We start from the raw sequence: 27,088 nt of genomic DNA on the forward strand, positions 1-27,088 counted from the left end.
CTTGGAGAGCAGAGAGAGACCATAAATGGAGAGGAGCAGTACAGTGGAAGGGCTCTTCCTCAGCCATCGCTTGGAGCTTGGGGCTTGCAGTTGTCAATGTCACAAACAGTTCGCGTTTAACCTTGCTCTCGACCAGATTTTTCCTGTTGCTATTGATTCTCTGCCAAAAAAGCTGACTTGGGTATTCGAATAAGCCAAGCATTGTTCAAGTTCTTGCTCCTCCGACATCTGCCCTGCATTTACTTTTAACTTGGTGTGTATGATGACTATCAAGTGTTTCATGATCGAACAACTTACTTACACCAACTATGCCTTGATGGGCAAGGTGTGTCACTAAATATTTAGAACTACAGTTGAGTTGCTATCACATATCACTAACAGTTGAGACTCATAATTTTATGACTAGGCTAAAGAATCCACAATCCTAACAATTTCAGAGAAGTTTGAAAACATGTTAATATTGTATATCCTGAATAACCTGAACCTTTCCTTACACTTTTATAGTTTGACTTGGGTGTTGCTTTGGCATCCTCAGAGTGCTTTCTATCTATTTCTCATGTCATTTCACTTGAAGGACAAGAAAAACAAGGAGGAAACTTTTAAGATCTCTTGTATGTTCTGAATAATTTTAAAAGGAACCTTTCTTATCCTAGCACAATTGCTGCTCCTGTGGCATCCTTTCAGTGGATTGCATCATTGTTTTTTGTTTTGTTATTGACTTTGCGATTCTGATAGCAAGTCAACCATAGATGACTATTACCAACAGTGATTCTCCCTACTCCTCTTGGAAATGTAATGATTACGATATTAGCATCATTTATTCCCCATTTAAAATAATTAGCTATTTCCTGTAAAGAACGAGCAGCTATTCTGCCTATTTTGTTTATCATAAAGTGTGAATTAAATGTCCTTATTTCATTTATATGGAAAACAATTTACCCTTCATTCTTGTTATGGTCACGACTTAAAGACATGAATCAGAAATATTAATGATGTATCATACATCCAGTAAGCTAAGTAGCTATGCACATACATATATTTCTATACCAAGTTTCAAGAACATCTATTAACTACATCTCATACTCACCAATTTGCCATCCTTTTCTTGTCAATGCACACCCAAGTGTATCTTCTGGAGACCTTGCAAAAATTCCTTTAATTGCTCATAATAAATAAATAGAAAATAGTATAAATATATGAGAAGGTTCAATTCTCAAACCTGTAGAAAATTTGAAGATGGTGTCTGTAAGGTAATTTATACATGAAACAATAACTTGTAGCTTAATCCTATCTCCTGCTTTCCAGTATCCTTTTCTTGTAGCTTAATCTTCATCTAAATTTTCATAATTTATGATGATTGGATTTAATTTTGATTGAAGGAGAAGGAAGCATGCTTTGGCAATTGAATCAGGGCAGAGAAGAAGTGCAAGGTTGATGGCCCTTGAAGAGCAAAAGAATGAAAAGATGGTTCATGCAATGGCCTCAATGGATGCATTTTTACATCCTCCTTTTGATGAACATAATTCAAGAAAGAGAGGAAGAAAGAAGAATGACACAGAAGAAGATTTTGAGGTTTTTTTTTCCTATTAGTTTATCCTGAAAAGAATAACAATTTTCTTATCCACATCTTGGCAACTTTTGAAAAAAGAAGCAAAAAACCAAGCATGTAAATGAAGTGGCTCTCATTTTGCAGGAACAATTTGCACAAGAAGCTGATTTAAGCAACAATGGTAATACCTTAAGCAGTGCATCTGCGATTCAAAAGCAGAATGACCAAATTATCGAGTACATTCTTGACATGCTGGAACTGTGAGTCAAACTAACACAAGTTTATATTCTGATGAACATCTGCACTCTTTTACTGATAATTTGGTTTCACTGTCTATTTTTTTTCTGCAGAAAAGATAGGAAAGAATTGTTCTCCATGCCTGATGAGTTCCAGGTCTTTCAACTCTGAATTTAACTGCATTTATTTGGTTGTGGATTAATTGAGTTAAGGTTCTCTGTGCAGACTACTGATTACTCAGAGAGGGTGAGCAAGCCTGGTGATTTTGCAACACTAAGGCAAAAACACAGAGATGGGATGTACATGACTTTGGAGCAATTTGAGGTTCGTCTTGGAAACTTTTCAATCATTGACTCAGTATTTCCTACATTCTGAGTAGCACTAGTCATCTATTCTATTTCTGACCAAAATACACAATTTTCTGAGTCTAGTTGAGTCCAATTTTCTGCATCTTTCGATTCAACTGAATAATATTTCCATTTTGCAGACTGATGTCTATGTAGTATTCAACAAGGCAATCACTTCAAACTCACCAGATTCTATACCGTATAGAGAGGTAACAAAACCTGTCAAATTACTTACCTTTCTTCATACATACCTGATAAAAACAACAACCAAAAAGTGTAAGAATGTCTCATGAAATAATTAATACTGGTGTTGGTTTTTCAGGCAACGGGCTTGCAAGAGCATGCAAAGCAGGTGTTCCAATCTCTCAGAAACAATCGCACATACGCTGAACTGGAACTTTCAGCCTGGCACCAAAAATACTTCCCAAGCAAGAGGAGGGCCACAAGAAACGAACGCAACATTATTTCCAACACAGGTTCTGATCCACAATCACAATCCAGCTCCATCGCTGTCATCAAACCAAGTGATTCTGCTGCATCCAATACTGCATCAGATAGCAGAAAACAAATTATGAATTGTAATCAAGGGGTTTCAATCTGTCCTCAATCAAGACCAACTCCAAGATCTAGCAACAAAAAAGGTACAGTTTAGTTTTACACAATCTAAGCATTTACTGCTTTAACTAATCCATACCTGCCACCAAATAGTAGTAGATCCATTAACTGTCAATTTTCTAAGCAGATTCCCCATCTAAGTCAAACACAGAGCAAAAGAGAAGCACATTTAAACGTCCTGGACCTGCTTCAGGTGAACCAACAATTTCAATAGCCTTTGAGCAGCCAAAACAGCTTGCCTATGTAAGCTTTCACCTCCACCGACAAATTTATTTATTTTTTCTTCATGCTTCATGAAATATCTGTCTCATGGCACAATTTTCAGACTAAAGTTGCCCCAAGTTACCGAGAGAGCTTGCTCCATTACTTGAGCAACACAAGCCCAGAAGGAAAGATAATGGCTGCAAAACTGAAATTGTTGAGTTATATTAAGCATGCCAACACACAGTCACTGCCTTCAAGCTCCACCAACTACAATTTCAATGGTGGATTCGCTGGGAATTCCAGTGCACCAAGTTTCAGCAAGAATGCAACAGAATTTCCAATTTTAGCTGGCATGGATTCGTCTTCTTCCTGCCATGGTGGCGCTGCTGCTGATGGTGAAGTACTGAAAAACCTTTCCTGTGAACTACACACTGATGAGCTTCTCAGGGTGTTTTCTGAGATAGGTAAACCACAGTTCCTGGAAAGAGATAAAGCGAACATGTCCCAGAATACTGAACAAAATAACAGGGAAAAAGAAGGCTTTACCTTACCTTCAAAGGTAGGAGAGCTACAAAGTAAATCTGCTGCCACAAGTGACCCTAGTAGCAGTAGGAGAGTAAGCTTGTTGGCCGGCGAAGCTCAGCAGCAGTTTTCAGAGCAGGAGCAGCACAAATGCACTAATCCCCATTATGACTTGTCTTTCTGGAAGTCAAAGCTTAATGAGTCAACTCATGAAACCTATCCAAGATCATTGAGTAAATCTGGATCAACTTCTGGAGCCATGGGATTTAGTCAGTATGCCAACTCTGGCAGCAATCCATTCAAGCCCAACAATCCAAGCTTGTTTTGCAGAAGAAACAACAACTGATCAATCGATCATATTGATGATACAAAAGCAGGAAGTGTGCAACCAGTGATAACATTTGAACCTAAGAATAAAGGAACAGTTAAAAGATCTGCTTTACCTAAAGTTGATATGCCATTCTATAAAATACATTTATGTGGACTTGCAATTGTGAATAACTATAAACTCGAATATCATGCACAAACACCGTATCATGAATATTGTCATGTATGCACAGAAATTAAAGACATCATGCAAGCCTGCAACTAATTACAACCATCTTTACCAGAGTTTTGAGGTAATGTTGTTAATGGGCATACCTTGCAAATGCTGTCTGATGAAGACCACCAAAAGCGGTAAAGAGAATGGTAGTATCGTCTCAGCCAACCTTGGTACACGTGGTATTTCAAATCTCTGGCACACTGAGTCTCTTCTACTTCTCCGGTGGCATTTGGCTCCCCATCCGTGCTCTTAATTGCTACTAGTAGGGACACACGCCGTCGATGAAAAAGCTGAAGTAGCAGACTCAGCCATCCCAGCTACTAACTCCATATCCCCCTTGCCTCCCCGACAAGAAACAATCGACTCACAGTCACTGGGAGCACTACTGAAGTTCCCCTAAAGGCTGTGAAGCCCCAATAATAGCAGGCTCGGAAGCGCGGTATCCCATTCGAGCGACTAATCCTCGGCGTCCATATCCCCCTTGGGGACGCCACCTCGGTAACCAAATCGAAGATACTCGAAGATGAATTCAATGGACAGTCTGATCGTTGCCAATAAAACAGTTATACATATAAAACTGATAGCCACTGGGAGCTGAAACTACGTCGATATCATTTTTTTTTTAATTTATGATTAAGGAGTTAAATTATAATATTAAATAAAAAAATTTAATTACAATATATCAAATTATTATTTTACACTTCTTATTCCACACACTTTATGAATAATTAAATTTTTTATTTAATACTATAATTCAACCTCTCTCTTAAATTATTTAATTATAAATAAAAATAAATAATTAAAAAATAAGATTGTTGGTGTTCAGTTCACCCTAACAATTCTCAGCGCTCAAAATTATATATAGGTATAAATAGATACTTTAACTTTATTTTCCCATTAGATTAGTACTTCTTTCTTTTACTTTTAATTTTATCTAAATAGATATGTGCTTATTTTAAATCAATCTCATACTTCATGCTTATTTTAATTTCATAGTTTGATTGTTTATGCAATTGTACGAAGACATTATCATGAGTTACATTTTAAATTTGCCACAGTAAGCTCCTATAGTCAAATATTTTTTATTCAAAATGGATCTACAGGTATGTCAAGCAAACACAAGCCACAAAACTATACAGAGAGGTTACTGTGGTTTCTTTGCGAACAAGAAGCAGTCACGAAGACCAAAGGCACAATGACAATCTACACAAAATAAGGCATAGAACATAAACAACACAATGATACATATCAGCGCGGAGCAATGGTGGGGATGGCACCACTGATAAGGTTGCTTCCTGAGACATCAGATGACAGATAAGAATTCCTAGTATCCAAGGCCGACGATGGTGGTACTGACGTTCCGATGGTCTCTGTAGTAATTGATTCTGGCATTGTCGTATCAGCTTCAGGTGTCATTCGCCATATTGCCTCGAGCTCCACCATTACTTCTGCCATGGAAGGCCTTGCATCTGTCTCATCTTGGACGCATCTGAGTGCCAATGACACAAACTTTTCGATGCAATCAGATGAGTACGAACCCATGCGATGGTCGATCATTGTCAAAATCATGCCAGACTGATGTGCCACTGTCACCTGGTTAAGGAATACAGAAAAAACTGTAAGAAAAAAAAAGCTGGTTTAACATTGCAACAAAGAAAATGGAACGTTGGTTTTCCCTAGTATTTGAAATAGAAATTAACATACTTACGTATAATTTGATGATAATTCAAGGGTGTTGATGCCACGGAATAGTGATCCTACTCCAGAAGTCTAGGTCAGTAGGCCACGCCTATGTGGCCCCACTTTAATTTTGGCTGAGACCTCCTGGCCCAGACCCCCACCTCCTGGCTGAGACCTCCATTCTAGCTGAGACCCTCTGGCCGAGACCTCAAGTCTGGCTAAGATTTCCTGACCGAGACCTCCTAGTCGAGACCTCTAGTCTGGCTGAGACCTCCAATTGAGACCTCATGATCAGGCCTTCGATGAGTCACTCTACCAAGGGACCGGATCTCATCCGGCCCATGGGAAAACTGGGCCAAGTTAGCTGGGGGGATTCGATCCTGATAAAACTCAGTCCAAGGGATAGCCATCCACAAGAAAAGCAGGGGCGACGTTTATCTTAATAGGGGAATACTGTTTCTTTCCAAAAGGTAGGGGAACGTGGTCACGCCCTCATCGGACAAATGCTGCTTCCTTCAAGATAAGTGAGGAGGGGATCAGGACGTTAAATAGGGAGGGACTGCTCTCCAAGAAAGAGGACTTTTCTCGGCTTCTTCTCCGTTGTTCCTCGAAATTGAGGTTGTTGAATTTTTTGGCAACATCAGGTGTAATTAGGAGAGAATTTAAACATAATACCCTAATTCAATTTTACTCAAATCCAGCATGACACTAAAGTTAGGTTCATACATCCAAGTCATGCTGGTGTGAGAGAAAAGTGTTGAAGATGTAGAAGCAAATCTCATAATTTCATGTTAAGTGAGGTGGTCCATAATGTGTTTAGATTGAACCAATATCCTCTAAAGTGGCTACATATTATGGGACAGAAGTGCTCAGTTTGCTTCAACAGTGTCATTGCCAAAATGATTCCTAATGTTTTTGTATCATTAACAGATTTAGTTGAGAATGTTTTAAACTATAGATTTATGCTTTTAACAATCTCCTCAGTCCTCATGGTAAGTTATTCAAAACTTCAATCCAACACAGGGTCGTTGCTTGAAAAGGTCCATGATAATAGACTAAAAAGGTTAGAGGTGAGAATAGCTTTGGATTCAAGACTAGGACTCTCTTATCATGTTAAGATTAAATCTCCAGAGCTATGAAGCCGATTCACGGAATCATGGTTTAATGTAAAATTCTAAAATGATGCTTTCTCCAGATGTAATCAGTAAATTTAGCATACCATCACGAACAATGATAAAAGAAACAAACAAAGACATTTGAGCAAGGGATAGTAAGGTATTACCTCTCGGACTATGTTTTTTCCATGAGAAATTGGTTGCAACCCTGTCAATATCTCTAAGAACACAACTCCAAGACTGTATACATCGCTTTTATCAGTCAACTTATGGGTCAGAAAATATTCTGGGTCAAGATAACCCTACAAGAATGAGATTTTGACAGATGATAAACATAGGTGGATACTACAATTTCTTCAAGAAAAACATATCATGTAATATCAGTTAACACACAGCTAACGCTTTAACATACACAATATCCAAGGTTAAAAACAATTACTGCATTATGCATTTATTCCAAATTAAATCAAATAGCTTTTGCTTTAATAGAGGCTCTTCTAGCAGCACTAGCTTGATGCACTGCCACTCTTTTTCCTGACCTTAAGTAGAAAAAATTTATTTGAGGATCTGCTGAAAGTAGTTTTCAAATTTCAACTTTAATACTACAATTTTTTGCTTGAGTTACTAATATCAGCTCCCAACTGTAGGTAGAAAGGAAGATCATGATAGCTCTTTTTTATGTTAGCATGGGCTTAGAATACTAAGGTCCTTTCTGATATCAACAAAGCATATTGCATCAACTAGGTAGACAATTATGTCAATATGAATATATCAAAATCTATGCCAGTAATAAAACACTTTTATCTGACAAATAATGTTCACAATCTCAGAATTGGATCCTCAAAAAGAATAATCTATCTTTTGCAATGTGTTATATGTATCTTTTACATGTACCTAAGCAGAACAACCTTAAAAATGGTTATAATTTAGACGTGACTTCTATGCATTTTATCTAAAATTGTGCTGATTTGCTAAATTGATTCATAAAAATCATCATTTACTTCTGGATTTGAAGTGGCAGTCTATTCAACAACTTTCCTATAGGGAAAGAAAGTAATATCAATGTTCCCCAAAAAATATATACAAAAACGAAAAGAAGTTGAAAAAATTACGCCATACTCACCGGTGTGCCCTTCACCACAGTGGACACATGACCAGGTGCACCACCTTCAGTCTCTGGGATTGGTGCAAGCCGTGATAATCCAAAATCAGCAACTTTTGCAGTAAACCTGGAGTCCAATAGGATGTTGCTGGCTTTTATATCTCGATGAAAGATAGGAGGATCAGCTTCAGTATGTAGATACAGTATGCCTCTTGCAGCACCCAATGCAATGCGTAACCTCATAGGAAAGCTTAAAGGCTCTTTAGATTTAGCTGTTACATAATACCAGTAAACAATTACATTTTAGCAGATTCTATTGACATAGAAGTATGTTAAATAACTAAATAAAAGGAAACTTGCATTGTGTAGTACACATTATAAGTTAGAATATAGATTCTTCCTTAATAAGCAACATTGCAAAATGTAAATTATCTGCTAGAACTTTCAAGAATGATGCCACAAGGTTCAGTAAATCTATAGGTATTGACAAATAGCACAATAAACAAACACAAATAGTGAAGGAAAACCTATATTTAACATAACATATATTCACCATAACATTATTTTGAACTAGCACTATGTGGCATTAGTTCACATTGTGCTTCATTATAATACCACAAAAAATCCACAAATACATGGTATATTCAACTCCTGTTCTAGCAAAAACCTTCCGTGCTGCTGATGAATGCTATCTTATATAAGAACTTTTCACATGATTTGGTGTGCCAACTGCCAAGTGAACAAAATGACAATAGGTTTACTAGGGAAATCTACAATCAGACCTACGAAAGATCCATCTTATTGTGTGTGAGGACAAGTTGCCAAATTCACAATAAAGATGCACAGGTCATTCATTGCCTATACTAATTTGGAGGCCGGTATAGAATCATGGATGAACAATAAATATAGGGGAACGAAAAATAAAGGGCAGCCCGGTGCATAGCTCCCGCCATGCGGGGTCCGGGGAAAGGATCCATTGTACGCAGCCTTACCTTGCCTTTGGCAAGAAGGATTTGAACCCGTGACCTCTAGGTTAAATATGACTCCCCTTCAAATTTCTAAAAGAGTAACTAGGCCCAAAATTATCAAATTTCTAAAAGAAAATTTGTTTAAAGCATTCTGACAGGCAAGCTGCTTAAAAAGAAACCATAAGAAAAAGAAGTGGGGAACTTTTTTCTGCCAGCTAGTGAGTTAACGCCTGAGGTACTGCTTAGAGCAGAGAGAGACTAGATATTGAGTATTACTCTATAATAAATATAAGGATTCACTTTAAAGCCCTAATAACTTTTTTCAAAATGGCTAGCTACAGTCCAGTTTTTACAAAGAGAGAGAAAAAAAAAAGTGAAGCACAGAATTCTGTGGAATCTCCTTCATTGGTATAGTAAGGTTGAATGAGGTACACATATTTGTGACCTACAAGATGGTCTGGACTAGGTTTCATATATGGAACAGGAATAAACATGTTTAAATCAAGATTGCTGCAAAAGCTGAATAGCACCATTCCAGACAGATATTTACTTACCAGAGAGGTGATCGCGTAGAGTACCATTGGGCATGAACTCATACACTAGCATCTGCATGACAAAGACATACTAAATTAATGTTTTGAACAAATTATTAACACAACATGCAAATACTCAAGAAGGCCTGTGTACTTGGAATCCATATGAGAATCACATAACTTTGCAAGTATTAATATTGTTCTACAAGATAAACCCTGTAATTGATTACTGGTTCATCTAAAACCATCCCAAGTACACTAAAATTTCAAAGTATGGTCCCAGACATGGACCATTGACAAATAAGTCGTATTAGTAAAAGGTATATAGTGAAATTCAAGATTTTAAAGTTCAAACCTCTTGCATTTGGCTGACCATGAAAGCCATTTATGAAAGCAACAAAAGGCAAAGAACCCACCGAATCTTATTGATATACACAAAATCGATGTAGATTTTGCAAATATTTTGAATAACAGTGAAGGGGCATTCCAGCATAATTACTTCTGATCAAATTTTACAAAGTTCCTATAACTAAATCACCGGAATTAGATAACTCAAGATGCCATATTTCAATGAGTTACTTCAAGGTTTGGATATCTGATGAGAAAGAAATGGTGTTTGTCATGCTGGTGTATTGAGCCAGCGTGAGTATGACACCAACCAGGTCAAACTGCAAACAATAAGAAGAGGAAGAAGAAGAAGAACATGAGAAGAAGAAAAAAGATAAGGGAAGAATAAAGGAGGTTTACATGGAAGAACTGAATTAGCAAGTTCATCAGCTATCATTGTCAGCCATTGAATTACTATTGATGCTTCAGCAAGTTTCTATGTTGTTGTCTCAACAAAATAGTGTCTCTCCATATGAATGGAATTTAAACCGTGATGTAACATTCAGGAAGGCATGCTAGAGCGATCAACAAAAGCATGCAAAAGACTACATGAATGATAATAAAAGAACTGTGAGCATGATTCTTCTTTAATGCCATTGATATTTTAATGATTAATGAAGATGAAACAAACTATACTTGCCCACTCAACCTAAATGCCAAAGGTACTATCCTGCTTAAGAAGTGTATAACTATCATTACCGTTTATGAGATTTATTAAGTTCTAGGTAGCAAGTTTCTGATTAATGGCAATCAGAAACGGAAGATTTGTACAGGAAGTGCATCAAATGGATGCAAATTAACCATAGGGTTCATCAAGTCCAATCTGAACTATATCAGCAAGTTCATGATGAAATGCCTTTTAGAAACAAACCAATTACAGTGCTTCATCTACAAAATCAAACCTGTTCATCTTCTTCATCACAATAACCAATCAAAGATACCAAGTTTCTGTGATGCAATCTTGAGAGTAACTCTATCTCTGTGAAGAATTCTTTTGAACCCTGTAGAGAATCTTGTTGTGCTCGCTTTATGGCTACAACAGTTCCATCAGCTAAAATGCCTCTGTAAACTTTTCCGTATCCACCTTGTCCAACTTGAGTTGAAATATCAAACTTGTTTGTAGCTAGTTCCATTTCCTCAAAGCTAAAACCTTTTACTCCATTTACTTTTATTGGAAGCTTTGACACTGTTGATATAATGAAGTTAGGACATCAACATAATAAACATTGCCACAAGTCAATATTGGCCCTATTATAATACAAATGACACAAGTATAAATGATGAAATGAGGAATTGTACAAGATGCAATTGGGGATACATCACCATAAGTACAAAAATCAAACAAAAGGAATAGAAACTTCCAGAAACTATAAAATCTCTTTCTCAACACAAATCATAAATCAAAGGTCATGAAACATGCTAGGCGTATATTCAAATTCATGGCACTTCTATGAAGTGTAAAGTTGAGTGTCTAACCAATGTCGAGCTATTAGGACAGAGACTAATACAAACTTATATAATCCTCTCCCTGATGTGTGACAGTGTAAGAAAGCAGACTGGACTGGACCAAATTAGCAGACTGGTCTGGACCAAATCCAATATATGGATTAATTCAACTCACAGATATGTTTGCCTTTTAATACAAACATAGATGTGATTTGCAGACAAATTATGCTCTAATGTCATGTCAAAGTTGGCAAGTGACCACTCTAGACTTTTGTACTTTGGACATGAAGCAACAATTGAAATTTGAAACAATATGTATAAATATCCATTTACAACAAACCAAGTTCATGTTTATTCTAATCTTGAATTTTATGCAGGCACATAATATATTAACACAAATATGCAAACTACTAACAACCCCATCACAGGAGAATAGAACTTGGCTTCTTCCATAATTATAGCCTCTAAAGGAAAAGAAATCACGTATCAATTTCCCAAACAGTAACTTCCTAAGAAATCCATAATTCTGCCTGTGGCAGATACATCTGCAGCAACAAATGCATACTTTCCCTACAAAATAATAAAATTATTTAATTTCCCCCTCTAAAGTATCCTGCTTTGCTAAAATCACAATCCACTTTATAAAACCTAATTATTTTCCAAATTAACTTGCCATGATCGGACAGTACCAATGATATACCATCGTTCACAACTAGCAATCATGGACTGAGTGTGATGAATACATTGAATGCCTAAGGTATTATCAAACACTAATAAATTGAATCTATTGCAACCAACAAAGAAACTGAAGATAACTTTGTGCCCCAAATCAGTTGACTTTAGTGCAAGTGTGTTTGGAAGAGTGTCAGATTGTTTGACACTCTAGGAGGGAGATACATAATTTCACATTTCAAGGGTGTTTATCCATAAACAAAGGGAAAGTGGAAAGTTTTGATCAGTCTTTTGCATAGCTTCTTAGTTCTATATTCATTTGTCAATTCAGCATTGATTGACCAATTTGTCAATAGTAATGGATCTGACATGATTAATGCATTACTTTAGAAAGAAAATTAACAACTCTTTCAGTTGTAATCATTGTTTTTGACATATATCTAAAACTAATATTGGAATTTCCATATCATAAGGCTTCAAACGAAAAAAAATATCTTACTTCATTAATAAAAAAGAGAAAAAAAAACTATACTAGTGAAACGTTGCAACAATATTAAATTTTGCATATTTTTTATGAAAATAGAAATTCATTGTAGGATAAAGATTATTAAGCAACTATTATTACATTTAGACATGGAAAAGCTCAGATGGTAAGTGTTATCTCCATAGGAGTTCTTTAAATTCAAAAGCCCAAACAAACATAAGCATTGACAAATATCACATATGCTTTATGAAGATATTTTAATAGATCCAATCAACTGATTTTGAAATAATTTGGTTCTTTTTATATCTCTTTCTAATTTAAGAACTGTTCATGAAGCATGCTTATCCACCAAAGTTCATCTGATCACTAAATTCAATAGTGGAAGGCAACCGTTATTGACTTTCAAATATGTTTAAGAACTTACAAGATCGTTTCTTGGCAGTTCTCTGATATTTTGAGTGCCTTCTCATTATGAGAATTGTAATAATGACAGAGAGAATAGATGCACCAGCAACTGCTCCCAATACAATGCCAACCACTGCACCTGTGCTTAAACCAGATGTTGAATGTCTTGGTATAGCTACAGCACATGAGACAATTAACAATCTTTATGTTTTTTTCAAACACAAACAATTAATACAATATTAGAACAATAATGAGAGAAAACACAAAATTATTGGCATTCATTATAACAGGAAAACTATCTACAGCGCATGAACCATCTATTTAGGCAAAGATATGCAACCCTTGGGAATTTGGGGATACTTGATATACCCCTTTCAACTCCAAAATCTCCACTGTAGTTCCTAATTAAAAATACATAACAATTAAGTCCGCAAAATTGGACAAACACAAACTTTAAAATACAGATGATAATTGTGTTGAATTTTTTTTTTTTCCTTTATCAAAACAAAGAATTTTTCATTTAATTCTGTTTCACTGATATAAAATTATCACATGGGATTATTAGAACTAAAGTGGAGATATTGGAGTTACATGGCAATATTGTGAGTTACCCTTCTATTTAATGCAATAAGCAAGAAACTTTTATATACTTCAAACTTCTGCATGGTGACTAAATAATCAGCAATCAACAAGATAATTGCAGAAGGATTTCATTCACTAGAAAAAAATTCCCCCAACTTTTACAAAACAAGAATGCACAAACAATGTTAAACTAACAAGGCAATTTGTCCTTCAATTAACTTGTGGATTAACCATCAAGGGTGGTTTTCAGTAATGATGCGAACTGTTGCATGAGTATTGTAAAGAAGTGAGTACACAAATGAAATCACTTCTCTGCCTCTCCTCTACAATTTTTTTCAGCTTCTACATATTTATATATTGCTAATGGGATTGACCCCTCTGATTTCTACTTTTAAAAGCACAAAATTGAAGTGTTAAGAAGACAGTGATGAGAAACAAAATTTAGCCTAATGATAGGCTTTAGGGAATCATGATGCAAAAGATTTTTTTTATTTCATCAATCTTTACCAGTTATTAGGCACAAACATTAAGTTTCAATATGTACTAAATCATCCAAAAGTATAAACATAATGGCTGATAGGAGATCGAAACAACTGTTGTTTATGATAAACAAGAATGCCTATGATGTGATCATCAACTCCTTTTCAACAACAAAAATTACATGGGGAGATAAAATGCATTGTTACTAAAGACTTAAGTTGCCTATTAAGAACTGGCAGGTTCTGACAACCAAGTACTATCAGGTAAATGTCTTTGTTCTCCTTTTTTTTTACCTTTTCCAAAAAAAAAAAAAAAGAATAAGAAACAGATGACAGATGAGTTCATTTTGTATATCCTGTAACTTAGTTTCCTAAGAATTGTCATACATTAGGCAAAAAATTCTGTTGTATTTTATTTGTTAAATTTGTTTTGATGATCACTTGGACCAAAAGTTTAGGCTATTAACTCTCCAGTGTGTGCAGGGATGCAGGACAAACTATATTTCGTGCTAGGTGATTTTAAATGTTGTGAATTGCCACATTTCCAGCGCAATAACTTTCGGAGTATGAAAAGAGAGAAGCATATCAGACATCAATCTGAAACTTCTATAGCTAAAATATTCTAAGACAAGGTCTACACTGTGAATCTTCAAACTCTGAAACTTACCAACGCACATCACTCCCCAATGGTAAACTGATTTCAGTTCCAATTTACCAGGAGATATCTAGTAGGATTTGCTAATTTTGTTCTTTTCTTTAGACATCCATATCTGTCCTCTGGGAAGCCATCTGATTTTGTTAACTTTTTGTATGACCCTTCCACATAAGGTATATTTTCATCATCATGTCATCAAACCGTGTTTGTCTCAAATATTAGAGTTGGTTACATGAATCTTATCCCTATTGAACTTTATTCAAGGCTATAAGTAGTCAAATTGAAATTAATTAAACCATTTTTCAATACATTGACTAAAATTTTCTTGAGCCTCCCTCTACCACCTCTTACACTCTTTTGAATATGTCCGCTCCATCTCAACTTATTTTATCTCATTTTATCATATATTAGAGTAACACCTAGTTGCTCTCAATATCAAAATTTTTATTTTAGCCTTTGCTTTCTAGTGAATCAACATATCTTAAAATTCCATCTCTGCTACATACTTTTTGAATTAGGTATATGATATAGCTAACTAAGATGTTTAAGAATGGTTGATTGTCTACTCCACAACTTCCCTCCTAAAGAAAAATCTGGTACACTAAGCAACTTTTGGATTAAGAATGGCATCATAATGCAAGTGAAAACCAAAATTCTGAAAAACCAACCAAACATTGGTACTTCTCCAAAATTCTAATTTGGATATATCCTAGCTTCACTTTTATGCAACAATTTGTAAGCATAAGTTACTTTCTGATGAAATAGAACACTACAACTTGCTACTTTGCTTCCAAACAAGATTATGAATTTACTAAAGTTAGAAGCATATAGTTAGAAATGAATTATTTATTTAATAAATCCAACAATATAGTAAACAGTGTCTGCTCATGATATACCATATCCATAGTATCCCATGTTGAAGTTAAGCAGTTCATATGGTCCAAAAAGGTCAGAGTCTGGAATAAGCCACCCGGTAAACATGCTTCTGAGTCGCAGAACCTCACTTGTATTAAAGATAGTACTGTTGTTAGGAAATAAGCTCATTTGCATCCTTAATCTTGGACCTTCTTCCCAAACAACAGAGCCAATGTGAAGTTGATATAGGGACAAGACTAGACCATTAGTTAAGTAGTCCTCAAAATCAACATAGTATGGATGGAAATGCGAGAACCCTGGACTCTTGAGTCGATATTCAACATGAAGTGGGATAGCACAAAAACATGGAAAAGGAGATGATGGATTATATTCATAATTCTCAAGACATGAACCACAACTTAGTGCCACAGTTGAACTTTCATTGATTGGTATATTTAGAAGCTGACAGAATGGGACTATCTGGAGTAGATTTTCATTATCACATACAGGATTTCCATGTAACCTGAATAAAATAAGAGATTAAACATTAGCATTATAGCAACTAATAAAAAAAGCTTAATAACAACTTTCACGCTTAATAACCCATCAACTTACATATCAAAGCTAAATTAAAGTGTGAATTTTATATCTAAAGCTCAAATTCCTTGCAAATCTATAAAATTTAAAAATTTGGAAAAGAAAAAGTACATATTCGAACACTAAGTTTGTGATCAATAATGTCAGCTATATTGGGTTTGCTGTTTTTCAAATTAATTTTTTTTCAAGAACTATGAAAATCAATGCATCATAAAGGCATGAATGTGGCACCAAGATTACAATGTTAGAGTAAAATGCTAGCTATATTTAAAATTGCATTCATGTAAAAAATGTAGACATGCAAAGCATGAATATCATTTTTATGTATCGACTCTAGTTTAGTTAGTTATATTTACGCACTGATACACCGTCCACCACCCAGAGATTAGGAATTCCTTTCTTTTGGTACTTTAACCCTCTGCTACTCTCTGTTTTTGCAATTTTCTTTTCTTTGATTTTTTTGATGACTACTTAAGAGTCATCAACTTCCTCTTGATTATATCTCATGTGATTTCATCCACTCTCACTGTATCTAATCCTACAAATCCAAAACCTTCCAATACTCGTAATGCTACATTTTTATTTTATCCTAATGTTTCTGCATGATGCTACTGGTGGTCATAGTTTTTCCACGTGGCATTCATTTTGGTCACATGAACCATCCTCCTAGGCTCTTTTGTGAGATTTGGAAAATCTCCACTGCTCAACTACTCACCTTTTGTGTCAACCCAATTACAACTATCTTCCTGCCATTTCTGCAGCCAAGTATTAATTTTTATTTAGTCTAGAACTAGCTAGTATTGTTAGCCCTATTGACAGCATTGACGGTAGGTGTTAACTGGGAAGATTTTCCCAATCATGCACATGAAGTTTAGGTATACTAAAATCATGCCCCCTACTTTCCAAATAACAAAATCATGCACTTTTATGTCTCTATCTCCACACCCAACTACCCTTGGTTCGCTATTTTATGTCAAAAATGAGTTTTGGGTTTTTGCACTAAATTCTAGAATATAGAGAAATCAATGTATAAATTGAACTGAATGAGTGGAGGTATAAACACTTTGTGATCTGCAATAATAATTAAGGGTATAGTGTAGAGCAAAATGAGTTGCGGAAATATAAAATTACAAATTTGGTAAGGATTAAGGGTATAGTCACACATGGAACTGGAGGAACAGTTATACTAAATAGGTTGTTTGTATGTGGCCAGGCATAGTTCAACTAGATATAACTAAGGTTTCATTCATTATCACCTGAACTATTGTCATTCAGCCAACACAGAGTTGTATCAAAAGAAGACCTGCTTCTTCTTTCACTTCCTCCTCCAATTAATCGGTGCCAACTGGCACCAACCCATACAGATACACTGATCAATAAAGGAACCACTACAAAAACCTCAGTTAAGAATGATTCTAATACCTTCAATAGTACTGATTGTTCTCCCAATGTCTTTTTGTTCATTCTATACTAGGATATGACATGGCATACAATGATGCAAAGAAAATTGCAATGAAAAGTATTATTAAACTTTAAAATACTCATGTGTTTATCATTGAACAATTATGAACCATTCAAATTATTGGTAAATGGTATTACAATGACCAAAGTAGATAAAATGAGCAAAGCCTTACAAAATTGTCACATTTGCAGGAGGGCGAAGAGCATCTGAAATGTTCGTGAGATTATTAAACTGAAAATCCCTGCAAAAAAAGACAGGAAGTATCAGCCAAACATAAAACACCTTTAACCTATTATAATTATCAAATCATTGAATTCCAAAAAAGAAACCTAGAACAGTTAACAAAGATAAACCAGATCTTACAAAATTAGACTTCTATTTCCAGTAAAATTTATATTCTGCCAAATGGTGGATGGAACATAACCACTCAGAGTATTATTCTCAAGAAACCTGCAAAATAAGATCAAGCGGATAATATAGTGTCTGCCGGCACACCACCATAATGGTAGCTTAAGCTTAATGTTAAAAATCATAAAGCAGTGAATATTGATGAATTAAAAATATGCCACTAAGCTGAAATCATAGGAACAAAATTCACTAACCAAACTATCTTTTTGGCATGGAATAAAAATATAAAATCTCAATCTTACAGTCTTTGAAGATTAGGAAGGCCTGCAAAGTTTGACGGAATCGATCCACTTAGATGATTGTATGACAGGTCACTGTATCAGAAACACAACAGTATGACTGTGTCGTAGACACTAAAGAGTTGCAAACAAACTAACTTCAATTGAACAAAATTGAGAACAATAATTAAACTAAGAATTCTCCATACATGGTGGTTATATTGCCAGAAAGTCTATTAGTTGGAATAGTTCCATTAAGGTTGTTCCAGCTAAGATCTCTGAGAAATAAACAGCACAAATTTGTATGATTTAATTAGCAAATAAATGTACAAAAAGCTTCTTAGAATTCAGAGATGACAATGTTTTCAGGCCATTAGCAAGTGGCAAAGGCAGATATAAAAACTTACAGATAACCAAGTCTTGGTATTGTGCTGAAATCAGGTATAGGTCCTTGCAAGCTACAGTTCCTAAGACTCCTAATTTCCATTGTGAAATGAAACAAAACTACAATGTTAGATGAGGTGAAAATGTTAAACAGAAAATATGTAGTTATATTTCCATTTTTTTAACATTAATATACAAAAACAAGTGGTGCAGGCTGTATGATAGTGTGCATCAAGAGTTTTTTTCTATAAGGACTGCAACAACAACAACAACCAAGCCTTGTCCTACTAGAAGCTACATGGATCCTTCTACATCATTGGACTCTATCCCCTATTCTATCATCATTTATATTTAAATAAATTTTATCTTATTTTATTATTACTACATCATTTATTATTGCTTATTTTATTATTCACAAATGTAAATAACCCCAATATTTACTCTCAGCATTAACTCCAATTGACCTTTTTTGTATGATGAAGGTATTTTATGTAGTAGCAAACTGTAAATGTATGAAGTTCAGTAAACTGAGTTAAATGGAAAAGATGTAAATAAATTAAATAATATATGTTACAGTTTAATGGAAAATAAAAAGTTGCCAAATTATAGTCAGACATATTTTGGTGGTCCTTTGTTACTCCAATTAAGAGATTCTAAATTGTAGTAGCTTTTAAGTTCTTTAGTCACATCAGAAAAACTGCTAGCAGATGGGAATTGATTTTTACCAAAAAGGGAAACATGCACGAATGAAGCTTGCCAAACTGGAGTTCCAGTTAACATGACTGGGGATAAAGGTTTTCTATTGCCAATGTAAATGGTTCCAAATGGACTCTCTTTGTGAAAAAAGATGATATGATAAACTTGAAGGTCTATTGAATGTCTGAAATGTGAGGCACACAGTAGTATAGAGCATAAACATAGCTTCTTCACATGTCTAAAGAAGATTTTCTAGTGATTCTAGAGTCATTTTAATTTTAGGGAGAAAACAATATTTCTGATTCACTTGAATTTTGCATAGAGAATTTCTCTTTAAAATGAACCTCGAAAAAATACCTTGGACATGTCATTCTTAGTTTCAGCCAGCAGGTTACAAGTTTCCCTTTTAGGCTCAGCCATTTTATTTAAGAAGCCCACCAAGATTAATAAACAAATAGGTTATAGCTTGTTTAGTTTAGGTCTAGTCAGGCAATTGATTTCTTGAAATTATGGTTATGTAGGTAAGCCTTCACCCTCAGAAAGGTTAAAAACCCAAGTGAGCTTATTGTAAAGTTTATAGGTTGTATCCAGTCTCTAGCGTTCAATAGATTTCCATAAATTTTCTTAATTTTTTAAGGATTGTGAAGAACAAAAGCAGAAATATATGTGAATTTACTACATCAAATACAAAACTTCTAAATTTATCAGGAGACTCTTAGAAATGTATCCCATGAAAAATTGATCATTTTCTAGAGCATCAAATTCGCTGACTCCTTTTGAAAAAAAAAAAACAACAACAGATTCTATAACAAGCTCTGAACAATAAAAATTTAACCAATACAAAATGCTTCTTCAGGGATTTGTTAAATGATTCTCTCAACTGAAAAAAGAGCTTACTGAATTAAGGCCCAAATTCCCTTCTCACAAAATAATGCAGATTGTTAAACAAAACCTTAAAAATGCTTTCAGACTTGCATTAAAACGAAAGGGGGGAAAACACTTACAACTTTAAGAGATTAGACATGTTGGCGTAAGAAGCTGGAATTGATGTCCCGTTGAAGTTATTATTATCCAGCTGACTGAGTCAAAGGAAAACAAATAAAGAGATTGCTTAAGAGATACTCAAATATTGTGTTATATGGTATTGAAAATCATAAAAAAGAAAGGTGTAAAATGTAAATAAGAATGTTACTTGGTGTTGTTTGATATAGTGTGCAAATTGATGGATAAAAGACTTGTAAAAGGTAACATACTGGCATAGAAATACTTATCAAATAGAATGCAATAAAGGCAGGTACAAGTTCTAACAGTGTTCTCAAAATACTGTTTCCAGAAGGATTGATCTCTCTGAAGTATTTCGTTGTACACATACTAGCACAGAAACTGAGTAAAATAAACAAATTCAACTAGTATGGATAAGATCTCATCAAATAGCGAAAAAATAATTCTCTATGATAATGCCAATGGATTTATTGCCTCAGGTACCCCATTTGGAAGGAACTTTTTCTAGGTTTGGGTTATATGATGTAATTATACTGTATAGTTAATTATATGTAATTAAATTGTGCAAAAAGACTAACCTACTAACAGACTAGTTGAGAGCAGTACTTTTTGATTTATTAATATATTTATTTTAAAATTAATAATTAATTGTTAAATATTTATGTGGCCCCCCCTCTCATTCTCATTTGACTTCTCTTCTGCTATAGGTGGCTACCTGCCATATGTAAGTAAGATAAAGCTAGCAAAAAAATAGAAAGAAGTGTTGGTCCTTAGCTCAAAGACATTCATCTTTCCATTCTAGCTCAACGATCAGCTCTTTAGATGTTCAGTACTTTAGGAATGCTCTCTTTTGTGAAAGAACAATTAGCAGCATGTTATCAAACAGAATATTCAGCAGAAGCACCACCAAAAAGCATGTTCTCTCTTTTTTCTCTTTTGAATTAGTGAATAATTCTTCAATTCATATTCTAGGATGGAGCATATGACACAAGAGTCCACCCCTGGATTCGCTAATGCATCATGTCGAATATAGTGCAACACCTAATAAAGAAGTAAAATCCATCATGTACGCTAGGTTCCATTCAGTTCTCACTCTTTCGTGTCTACAGTTGGGCGCTCGCTATAGTCAGTAAAGGGACGTAAACAGGACTCCCTACTGTAAACGGGAATCCCTACGATATAGCAGCAAGTCAATAAGAAAGACATAGCAACAACGAGCATTTCACGTTCTATGTGAAGAGGAAGTAAAGAGTAGCAGATTTCCTGAAGGTGAGAGGTCAGGATTGATTGGCATAAATTGAAGATTGACATTTGTAATTATGCTTCCATTGTAATTTGTAATCTTTCAAATTACAATTTTCTTTTCACAGACCAGGGACAAGGGTGACAACTGGCAATAGCAATCCCTACAAGAGAATTTTTCTAATTCCAGTCTAGGTGGTTTACATGCACATTTTACTTCCATGTGCTGAAGTACAACAAGATTCAGTTTGTGGGGTGCAATTGCGTACAGAGAAAGATTAAGAAATGCCTAAAAAGCAAGAAAATTATGTCATTGTCCATTTAACGCAAGTGGAATACTACTTACAGGATAAGCAGATTAGGAAGCCTAGAAAACTCTGGAGGCAGATGTCCTGTGAGATTGTTGTTGTCCAGCAAACTGCAATAAACTTCATTAGTGATAAGATGGAACATAGAAAATTATGAAAAAGGCACACTCACATAAATATGCCAAATTGGAAATTATTGTAAAAGTTTAAACTAATAATAGACAACATTTACTGGAACTTACAAATGTACGAGGTTTGGTAAAATTGCCAATTCTGCAGGAATTTGTCCACTTATTGAGTTGTTGTTCATATGGCTGAGGGAGAATAATCTGACATTAAGTGAAAGTACATTGATAATGCAAATCAAATGGATAACATAATTTCCAACTCACAAATGTTTGGTTTTATTCAAGTTTGCAAATGATCTTGGTATTTCTCCTGTTATAAAATTCTGATCTATTTGAATCCTATCTAGGTTCATCAGGTTACCAATCGTTTCAGGTAATGAACCAGATAATCTGTTACCATTCAAGAGCCTGCAGGAACAGAATAAATATGATATAAGATATCTTTAAATATCACATTAAAAATGTCAGGCCAGGGCAGGTAAGAAGATAAAATTTGGTCATAATAATGATTATAATGAGGCTCAAAGAGTATAAAAAAATTAAGAAAACCAAAAAAGTTACCTCCCCTTGATATCCGCAAATAAGAGACTTTAGTTGTTAATTATGCCAAGATCTCGGAAAATGCAAATTTTATTGAAAGACTGTCAGCACAAGTCATTTTTACTTTATGTGAATGCATACACAATCAAGATAATGACAATACAAAATCAGCATCAACTTTGAACTGGTCAGACTGCACTTCAGTAAAATTGTTTTTAAAAAAAAAAAGGTACGGCTATAACAAGACCACCTTCATCCAACACACAAATTGAGTTAATTACCGAAGTAAATCCAACCCAATATGTAATCAGATTAAAACACAAACAAATGCAGTTATGCCTTATATGTCTACTCCTTACTTTGGTCATTAAAATACTTCAGTAAGTCATATTCTCTTTGAGATATTAATTAAATCACTAGAAAATTTCCCAATAGTATTGAGTGTACATATATATCATGTAATTAAATTGATCCTATGAAATTGGGACTAATAATATATACATCACCATCTGTAATCCCATATATTAAATAACAAGGAATGAGAAGTAATTCGCACTGATCCAATGAAACAAGTTAAAAGAAAATTACAAAGATTAAATTAGAAATTCCTTGAAGCATCCTTTTGGACAAGAAAACAAATTAGAACTGAGAAACATAACGTAGTTATAATGTGTTTTGCTAGCTACTTGACTTACAGAAGTCTCAATGAAGTGATATTGCCAACTTCCATAGGAATACTGCCACTTATGTTGTTCCACATAAAATCCCTATACAGATAAATAGAAGATTTAGCAAGCACCACACTGTACAGATTTCTTCAAGATAAAAACATTTTGGCAAGCCAGCATGAGTACATGCAAATTATTCACAATATATTTGGAGGCTAGAAGAACAATAAATATCCCTTTCTTAACATATAAGTTTAGTATTGACTCACAATATTTCCATATGTAACAGAGATCCAAGCTCAGGAGATAAGGTTCCAGACAGATTCATTCTAAGAAGTTGCCTGTAAGAGAAACAATTCAGTTAGAAAAGGCAAGTGATCACGTTCAAGATATCAAACGTTTATTGTTAGGAATTAATAGTTATGTGATTATGAGTATGTAAACATTGTTGCACCAATATTTAGTAAATATGTGTTACAAGTATGAGAGTAATAATTATAATACACTGTGTCTCTCTTAAATTGGTATTTAGGCAGCTACAATTAGTGTTAGTTTCTTTTTCAATTCCCTTAGGAGAGACCACAAGATTGGTGTGACGGGGCTGAATTCCCTTCCCAATCCAACTTCACACTTCTCCCTTCACTGTTCTTTTTCTCATGTGTTTTCTTCCAGCGACAAGCTTAGACACCATGTTACAATTTATTAGCTAATCACTTATGTCAAACACTCGAGTTGGTGGAAAGGGGACCAATTTATGTTTATAAATTGGACCACTGTGCTTGTCCATGTTAAACTAATTGGTGTGGAGCATCCTAGCTTCAATAGAGGAGATCAAGCCATTACACATTTTGGAAGATAGTAAAGGACAAGCACAAGGTACACTATTTAATACTTTTACTTACTCCTCTCCTAGAAGCCCTTTTATGGCATGGCATCCTTTCTCTCTACAATCACCATTGCCTGCCTCAAAGACATTGACATTGAGAAGTGCTACCTACATTATCACCCTTCTCCAGCCTTCATATTGTGATCAACAAACAGCAAAAGCCTTCTACATCAGCTTTTCATTGATGCACTTAAAACAAAGGTTCGAGGACCTGAACCTATGCTTGATCAATTAAACTTAAAATAGCTTTTCAAGATCAATTAAACTTCGAGATCAACCTATGCACCTGAACCACAAATTCACATGTCACCGACACTTCTCCCAGTTGCATGAATTTCTACAAGAGTTCAAGGAATTTGGATAATTCAAATAGATTTTTTAAAACAAAAGGTTGGATCATTCTAAAAAAAATCCTAGGTTTTGAACCAACACAAGTCCAAGTGGGGCTTTTATCCAACAAACGTTGATTAAAATTGTTGAAGTTAAGAGGCTCCACACTCATTACTCTCACATAGACAAGTGTGGTAGTGGATTAGATTGATCTCTTTCTTGACACTTAGAACTTTTAGGGTAAATGCTTAGCCAATTAACTTTATCAGAACAAAGAAGTCTAGATTATGGATCCTAAAGCTTGAGCTTTTGGGGTAAGTGGTAAGTCAATCACCTTTAACAATGATAAAGGAGATCTGGGGTTCAAATCCTACATGTGTGTCAAATAGGAAAAAAAAAAGAAAGGAGTCATGAGGTGTGAGAGGGCATATTCAAACTAATGGCTTGTTTACCCTGAAGGATGGATTGCAACAAATTGCATGGGAGTCAAGACATTTTTCTCCATTTACTTGACGTAGAATTAGGGAAATGATGGATTCCCAATCTATCAATGGATTGATTTCTGACCAATTTTTTGTTCACCCAAAATCAAGCAACGCAACAGACACGATTTCCTTCCCTCCTCCTGTCTGCAGTTCTCCATATCCATATTATGGTACTACAAACCAACTTGAAGAACAAACCAACTTGAATCTTCATCAAATCTAGTTGTCTATTCTTTTGAAGATCAATCCAGAAGAGGTAACATTATCAAGGTCTCTCAAGTTACAAAAGTATTGTCTTCATTTTTATTGAATGCATTATCAGTTTTACATTTTGTTTTTCTATTTATGACCTTTTCGAGTATGTGTAACAAGTTGGAAATAATTTGTGCTCCAAGTTAAGAGGGGATATTAGAGTTAGATATATGAATGATAGTAACTTAGTATATACAGATTTTTTACTCTCATAATAGATATTTAGTCAGTAAGAATTATGTTCACAGCAATATATGACTAGTGTTATAATGGTTCTTTCAATAACAGTTACATCCATGTTAACTCAGACTACCGAAAATGTCATTTAACTATAATAGTCCAAAAAGGAAGGATTTTAACAAAGAGAAAATCTGCAGTCATACAGTTCTAGGATGTGTCGATATCCATCATCTAATGTAGAATTATGACATATGACCCCTGTCCAATTTGATATGCATGGATCTCCATCATTCCAATTGTCAAGTTCTCCCAGAGGATCAATCAAATTGCTCTTGATAGCTCTCAAAGCCGTAACTGTGGATAAAAATAAATAAGAAAAAAAATGGAAATCATATAAGGACTGGAGAATAATTCCATTGCCAAGAACAAAAGCTAATTATAACCAGAATTGTTTTGATTGTTAGTCCAGTTCCTCTATTGCATTCATCAGTAGGGAATACTTTCAGGTTAAACAAAAAATGTATCCATTATAGTATCTGACACTGCAGTTCTCCATATCCATATTATGGTACTACAAGCTAAAATCACTGAGGTACCAAAATAGACTCTTTATACTTAAGAAAATGAGAGTAAAGATGCAGAAAGCCAAGAGATGGATTTACCTTCTGATGGATCTGTTTGTGCTTCTGCATACAGCACGTACTTAAAATACAGAGTAGACAATATAATCCCGTAAAAGAGAAGTTTAGCTGACATCTCAATGGCAATTCTTTATAGAATCTTCAAATTCCCATGACGTCAGTTATTTTTTTGCTAATCTCACACCAAAAGGGCATCGTATATAATTCTGGCAGATAACAAGCAGTTGTTATTTGCATACTCAAGCCAGTAAGAAACAGTATTCAGACCAAGAAAACGATAAAAACTTTATTATCATAAAAAATTTCTATTATTTTGCATTAGTTTGCTGCTTGCATAAGAAAAGCTGTTGTGCCTCAGATTCTGAACTTAGAACTTAAGATTGGTTAAAGCAACGAAAAAATTATGATGAGTTTTAGCATCACAAACAACGTGTGAATAACAATCCATAATCTGGGATTATATTCACGATCCACCCCAAGTAGACTGAGTATCAAGAATCACTTGATGTTTGGTTGGCTCACACCTGAACTGCCAGCACTTGACCAATCATAACAGAAATGAAAATAATTAAAAAAATCATGAAAGAGCTGAGAGATCATGGTTAGTGGTCTCTCCTAATCCAAAAAACCACATATGCAAAAAAAACAAAAAAAAAATCAACGGAGATACATTACAAATTCAGACACTTCCTGACATCCACAGAAAACAATGGTCAAATCTGCACACATACAAAGAAAAAGGAAAAGCAAAAAAGATAGATTATACAAAGAAACGAACAATAATATCAAACCGAGAAAGAAGAAACGAACAAGAGATGGCTCAAAAATTACCAAACCGCACCACAAATAGGAGGAGAAATGGAGTTCGCGGGGCGACGAAAGCAGTGGAAAAAAAGGCGGAGAGTGTGCGCGATACGCCGTCGGACCAGGTCGAAGAGGGCAGCGAGGAAGTGGTTGTGCGGCAACATCTTCCTTCCTCCATCGTATTAAATTTCTTCCTATCGCAACACCTCTCGCTGTCGATCGAGAGATCAAGGTTGACTTCGCCCGGGTAAGAGTGGTGAAAAGTGTGGGGCACAAGGCATCGGAGATGATGGCAGCGAAAATAAATAAAATAAATCCAGTGGAATTTTAATAAATAATTAAGCAGGGATTCAGATTGTGAAATTACCAAAACGGGCTCGGCCGTCGTGTAATCCTGACCGTCCAGGGAAGTGTTGGTGGTATGATGATGATAATTAAGAGCGAGTTTGAATTAATATAAGGAATTAAACAAAGAT

At 34.9% G+C, this 27,088-nt stretch overlaps 1 protein-coding gene across 5 annotated transcripts; it reads right to left on the reverse strand.

Annotated features, from left to right (window-relative positions):
- Positions 1–5,059: 5,059 nt before the first annotated feature.
- On the reverse strand, positions 5,060–26,800 carry LOC141823453 (putative LRR receptor-like serine/threonine-protein kinase At1g06840). Of its 5 annotated transcripts, none has more exons than XM_074710735.1 (22): positions 26,640–26,800; positions 26,484–26,527; positions 25,830–26,014; positions 25,371–25,521; positions 23,304–23,375; positions 23,062–23,133; positions 22,091–22,234; positions 21,941–22,012; positions 21,737–21,808; positions 20,151–20,225; positions 18,474–18,542; positions 18,276–18,344; positions 18,091–18,162; positions 17,804–17,890; positions 17,613–17,681; positions 15,423–15,904; positions 12,830–12,985; positions 10,706–10,989; positions 9,438–9,489; positions 7,937–8,187; positions 6,981–7,115; positions 5,060–5,611 (listed from the first exon to the last, which is right to left on the reverse strand). In XM_074710735.1, the coding sequence occupies exons 3-22, from the start codon at positions 25,921–25,923 to the stop codon at positions 5,267–5,269; spliced, it is 2,823 nt and encodes a 940-aa protein (XP_074566836.1). In that variant the 5' UTR covers positions 25,924–26,014; positions 26,484–26,527; positions 26,640–26,800; the 3' UTR covers positions 5,060–5,266. The 5 variants fall into 5 exon arrangements, with proteins under 5 accessions (XP_074566836.1, XP_074566837.1, XP_074566838.1 ...); XM_074710736.1 differs by having other exon boundaries at positions 26,479–26,527; XM_074710737.1 differs by lacking the exon at positions 26,484–26,527.
- Between the last annotated feature and the right edge of the window lie 288 nt (positions 26,801–27,088).

This window comes from Curcuma longa, chromosome 3, assembly GCF_044706935.1.
Source record: "Curcuma longa cultivar G26 ecotype Majalengka, Jawa Barat chromosome 3, ITB_CL_G26_1.1, whole genome shotgun sequence".
In the NCBI taxonomy this organism is placed as follows: Eukaryota; Viridiplantae; Streptophyta; class Magnoliopsida; order Zingiberales; family Zingiberaceae; genus Curcuma; species Curcuma longa.